The following is a 5,417-nucleotide window of genomic DNA, read 5'->3' on the forward strand; positions in this document are numbered from 1 at the left end:
GGGGGGGGGGGGGGGGGGGGGATTCGATATATTTTACGAGTATCGATATACACGGTATCGATCGTAGCGTCCAGCACAGCGACGAGTGGTAACGATCTCAGTTAATGGCAATTGGTATTATTAGTCGTTGGTTAAGGTGCTTTCGTACCGAGCGACGTAGCCAGTGCACTCGGCACTGACATCTACATCCACGTTCCCTTTCTCCTTTCAGCGTCGGCGTCGCGTCTCGATATAACTGGTACTGACGTCAGGCCGCCGATGTCGACCCTGGTGTGCTGCGAGCCGGTGTCGGCCGGGCGGCCGCGCGACAACCTCAAACTCGTGTTGAACCGAAGCCTGAGCGAACCTGGGCCCCCGAGCGATCGTTTCCTCGCCACGCCCACGTCGCCCACCTCAGCCACTACCTCGCCCACCTCGTCGAACGGCAGCAGCGGGACCAGCAGCAGCAGCAGCGGCAGCAGCAGCATCATCATCGGCAGCGGCAACGGAACTGACGAGAGCAACGGGAACCCCCTCGTCAGTAACAATAACAATAGTAACAGCCATCAGTACCAGCAGCATCATCACCATCATCATCGTCATCACCATCATCACCACCTGCACCATCATCATCACCGTCATCAGGGCCTCCTCTACCCTCTGTCTGCGAACTGCGCACCACCGAAACGCTGCAAGCTGGAGTCCGTCAGCCTACCGACCAGTCCCTGCTCCGAGAGCGGCACTCTCCAGCGTCAGCTGGTGCTGCGGACCTCGCGCACCATCACGAGCGATGAACTCGCGCGGAGGCTCCTTCACCAGCCCTCGACTTCCCCCGTCCTGCTCGACTGTCGACCTTTCATTGTCTACAACGTGAACCACGTGCGCGGCGCCATCAATGTCAACTGCTCGGATCGGTTCAACCGCAGGCGGCTGCAGCAGGGCAAGGCCACCCTGGCCGACCTGGCTACGGCCAGGGAAGGCAAGGAGGTGCTCAGGCGACGTCTCTATCGGGAGGTCATCGTCTACGACGACTGCACCGCCGATCTCGAGCATCTGCCCGTTCAGCATCCGCTCTTTCTCGTTCTTGCAGCCCTCGTCGAAGATAACCGGGAACCCACTCTTCTTCTGGGTAAGTCCTTTATTCGTTCTTTATTTATCATCTGCGTCACTCGTAGATCGATAGATCGATCGATCGCCTTCCATGAAATCTCATGTGTGGAGAACCGGTCTTCGTAGCGCCCTCCTATCGCCACTGACACTTTACCCATCATCAGCTCGGTTTATAAGTTCGGTAAACGTGGCAGCGCCGATACGCACTACGTAGTGCGTAGGACAAATTTCTGCGTACTTCCTCCTCCTTCTTCTTTTGTACGCACGCGCATCTACACGCGTTTCTGTTTGTCGTCAATGGCAACCTTCTCGACTGTTTTTCTTCTCTTTCCTCCCGTCAACATTAGACGGCGATCTTTGCGTCATGCCGAAGACGACGGCAACTCTTTCTCTCTCTCTCTCTCGGTGGCTGTCATCTTTTATTTATTTTGTTTATCTACGCATGAGATACTTATCAATGATACGGCGTGGGCGTGCTGTACCCCGAATTCCTTGAGAATTCTTCCATCGCACCGCTCGACCCGGTCTACGAAAGTCGTCTCAATTTTGGCGGTCGAAGGATTTTGAGAAAAAAAATAAAATAAAATAATTTTTCGCGATCACACGTTAAACCACGTTGACACCGGAGTCACGTGGACGCCTCGCGTTTTACGGAAATAACGATGATCCGCCTTGCGTTATTCCTGCCTGCCGCCTCCGTTAAAAGTTTTGCGCGTGCGATCTCTTCTTTTCACTTTTTACGGGGAAAAATACGTAATACCGCGCCCAGCCTCGCCTCGTTATCCGCCCATGTCAAATTTTCATCCGACTGCACGATCGCCGAGCCGATGTCATTGCACTGTCGCAAAATATGTCTACGGACCCGCACGCGCACACGCGCGCGAACTGCACACAATGCACGCAACTCAAGAATTACTAATTATTAAACGACACCGGTCGAACCCCACTGGGCAATTGTCTCTCCGCTAAGCCATCTCTATTTATACCCAATTTGCAATAACGACGTGCACGCCTTACGCAATAACTTGCAATGTCCGTGGATTTTACCCCATTACCAAGGAATTTTCTACGCCCTTACTGTGTCAGTCTCAATGTTTCCGCGAATAAATAAATAAGTCGAACAATATATATATAACCAATGCCACCGGAATAACTTGCCAAGTGGAATACCCTCGGTCCCAAGGAAGAGACGGAGAGAAAGAGAAAAAGAAAATGGTACAAGAATATAAAGCACACGAGGTCCAGAGATGAGAGAGAGAGAGAGAGAGAGAGGGTGGGGGGGTACTACCAGAGTCAGAGGCAAGGCAAGATAGGAATCTATTCATAGGAATGACTCAGAGCAGGATGACGCCGCGAATAGTCCGGCTGAATTTGCGCACAACGCTTTTACGCCCGTTGTCAGCGCTTCGTATAACAGACGTCAATTTTCCTCGATGAAAACCGCCTTCGGGGCACGTGCCCCGTCGAGTACAAAAAGTATTCGCAATACCGAAACAACGAGTTTGATACACAGAAAAGAACGATTTGAGCAGCTTCTTACTACACGGTCACTTGCATGCAAGAACTGAGCGGGAGTCAGCTGATCGGTAAGAATGACTGCTGACTCCGTGTGCAGGACAACGACCTTGCCGAGTCGATAAAATTCGATAAATCGCGTCTGCAGTAATTTTGAATTTTCCCGCCATTCGTGCGATCGCCGCGCCCCTCTCGTGTCGACGCGAAGTCCTGCAGTTCGTTCCGACTGATTCGACTTACGATCTTCGTGACCGTCCCTTTGCCCCAGTCCACGATATCATTTAAGCCAAGTGGCACTGGCGCGAATCTTGTTTTTCGATCGATGACGATCGAGCTTTCTACGTGCGCGCAAAACTGCCACGGCTAAATTCAACGATGAACTAAGCGACGAGTCGCGATAACGCCGGTAAAACAGCCAACGGCTTTGTTCGGTCCCCATTGCCAGCCCGCATCAAGCCGTCGATAAATAAAACAGTCATGGAGAACCCACCGCGCGCCGTACCTCTCGACAGTAACAGTCACAACATAGACCCACGTAACAATACAGTAAGCTACGTACGCAATTATAAGATAACCTAATAACCTAAAAGACGATCCCGTCATGCATCTGTCTACGATTGACAATCGTAACACGTATATCGTACCCATTGAACGTACGAGTCTATTATTCTGGATCGTATCGATCCTCAAAGCCATTACCGTCCAACTATCCGCGTCCTCTGACTCACGGCTAAATAGCGAAAAAGAGACGCCGCGCCGTCGACCAGAGAGGGACCGTTATGCAATGAGATTTTGACATATGGCCATACCGTGTAGTTCTCGAGCGTAAACAGACGGAGCTTCACTGACACAGGTACCCTTATACACTAGATATACTATATATATATATATCCATACATACCAGGCCTCCTATATAGATATACACACGGAGTGTACCCGCTTATAACGTGAACCGCTGCTGACTCACGTGCTTACTATACGTAATCGGCGCATGCGCACAGACGACTCTCGGTATTAGGCGTACCGACCTCACGCGCTACCAACCTGCGTCTCCCGTCTTGCGCGCAGTATCTCGTCGACCGGCGTCGGCGCAGGAGTCTTGGATGTCGTACAACGAAGTCGGCGACTGTCCCCCTTATCTGCCATCTGCTGTTCGCTTGGCTTATCTCTATGTTTCTGTCAAATCATACGCGAGTTACGAAGCTCCTCTTCTAACTCGCGGGCGGCTTTCACGAAATACGGGAAACAATTGAACATGCCTATATATATATATATATATATATATATATATATATATATATATATATATATCTAAGACTTGTACCGGAAAGAACGAGGACTCGAAATATGAAATATCCTAAACCATTGTAGTAATCAAACGTATACGTCTGTTATCGACGTGTTATCAACTTGGCGTAAGGAAGCAGGCACTTTTTTTTTGTTTCTGTAATTATTCAACCACTATTCCTATATACCATTATACATTGACATGCCACGTATGTCTCTGGGTTACTTAGTACTCTAAGGCTCACTCAATTAACGTATAGTACGTTATTACATCTAATATACCGATTAACAGTGCAGTCAATGTTAATTACAATTGACACAGCTGGCCGGCACTTAGGTATATAACTTTGAATGGCGTTACGCCGGTGTCCAGTATTTATCGTCAGTCAGCGAAACCTTTCATTGAGAATTTCAATGCAGACCCATACTCGTATATACAGTCATTCACATTCTTTTTCTTTTTCTTTTTTTTTCTTTCTTTCCGTCTCTGCCGCCTCTATCTACGTATCTACCTATGACGCAATTGTCCGTTTCCTATACGTAGGAGAATCGCGCTCTGATAAATTCCGAGTGTGATCGTAGATGCTTTTACGAGGTCAGCACCCGAGGAAACGTGCCAGAATCAAGGGTGACATTAATACACACATATTCACTACGATACTTCATACCTGTCGTATGCAGATGTCACATTCGATAAGTAATATCATTTACGGAAGCTGTGGAAAATTAATGGACGGTCTGACGTAACTTCTCATTATCACTGGTAGCGCCATTCCTCGACTGGCTGCTTCGCCCTTGCCCGATTCGCGAAGGACTGTTACACCTGTTTAAATTGAGGTTAGGTTCGTTTTCCTGCGATCCTATAACCTACAAGTCGGTCTAACAGCGAGTCCTGAGAGAGCCGTAAGCCGAGAACAATGTCTGGCCCGCGTGGTACGCACGTTGCTTCTGGGATACCCGAAGCCACCCACGATTTTGCATCGTGTAATTAAATGCATCGTCGTATCGAGTGACTCGGCCGCGATGGAGCAGGTGCGGCGCGTAATCGCAAGAGATTTTAATGAAAATTCATATAGAAAAATATAGGTTGGATTTTTTTAAGTTTTTGAATTTTCAAAAAATTTTTTTGATCTCCCCTCACCCTACGGTCCCCACCCCCCTTAACGTCATACGGGACACCGAGAGTGCCGGTGCTGTTAATGAATTAGTCATCGCGAGGGGCTGCTTGCTTTGTGAAAATGTTCTATGTACCCCCCACTTCTTTATTAGAGGGCTCGAGGCACCGAGGGGTGTCCATTGGAGTTCGTTTGGGAACGAAGGGTGGACTATTAGGGGTGGTACGTGTTGCTGTCCCGTCCCGTTCACGATCTTCGGTACGCATCTGGGATCAGCTGTCGATGACGATTATTATATATGAGTCACCCCGGGTACAGGAGCTCGGTTTAAAGTGTATCAATGACTAAGATTCAGGCCCCCCTCGGTTGCCGTACAAACGTGTTCCCTTTCGTTCTCATAGGGACGACCCC

The 5,417-nt window shown here is 49.3% G+C and overlaps 1 protein-coding gene and 1 long non-coding RNA gene across 7 annotated transcripts in view; one reads left to right on the forward strand and one right to left on the reverse strand.

Annotated features, from left to right (window-relative positions):
• LOC107262842 overlaps positions 1–285 on the reverse strand; it is a 2,628-nt gene extending 2,343 nt beyond the window's left edge. For 2 of the 3 annotated variants that reach the window (XR_003058314.1, XR_001536525.2), the window contains exon 1: positions 149–279. This is a non-coding gene — a long non-coding RNA (uncharacterized LOC107262842). Of the gene's footprint in view, positions 1–148 lie in introns of all 3 variants that reach the window. The other variant, XR_003058313.1, reaches the window with a different exon arrangement.
• LOC107262834 (dual specificity protein phosphatase 10) overlaps positions 1–5,417 on the forward strand; it is a 39,711-nt gene that overhangs the window by 15,278 nt on the left and 19,016 nt on the right. For 3 of the 4 annotated variants that reach the window (XM_015729423.2, XM_025080200.1, XM_015729426.2), the window contains one exon: positions 212–1,108. In XM_015729423.2, the coding sequence (XP_015584909.1) occupies positions 212–1,108 (897 nt within the window). Of the gene's footprint in view, positions 1–89; positions 115–211; positions 1,109–5,417 lie in introns of those variants that run through there. The other variant, XM_025080201.1, reaches the window with a different exon arrangement.

The sequence above is a fragment of the Cephus cinctus genome, unplaced genomic scaffold (genome assembly GCF_000341935.2).
Source record: "Cephus cinctus unplaced genomic scaffold, Ccin1 Ccin1_scaffold0129, whole genome shotgun sequence".
NCBI lineage: Eukaryota > Metazoa > Arthropoda > Insecta > Hymenoptera > Cephidae > Cephus > Cephus cinctus.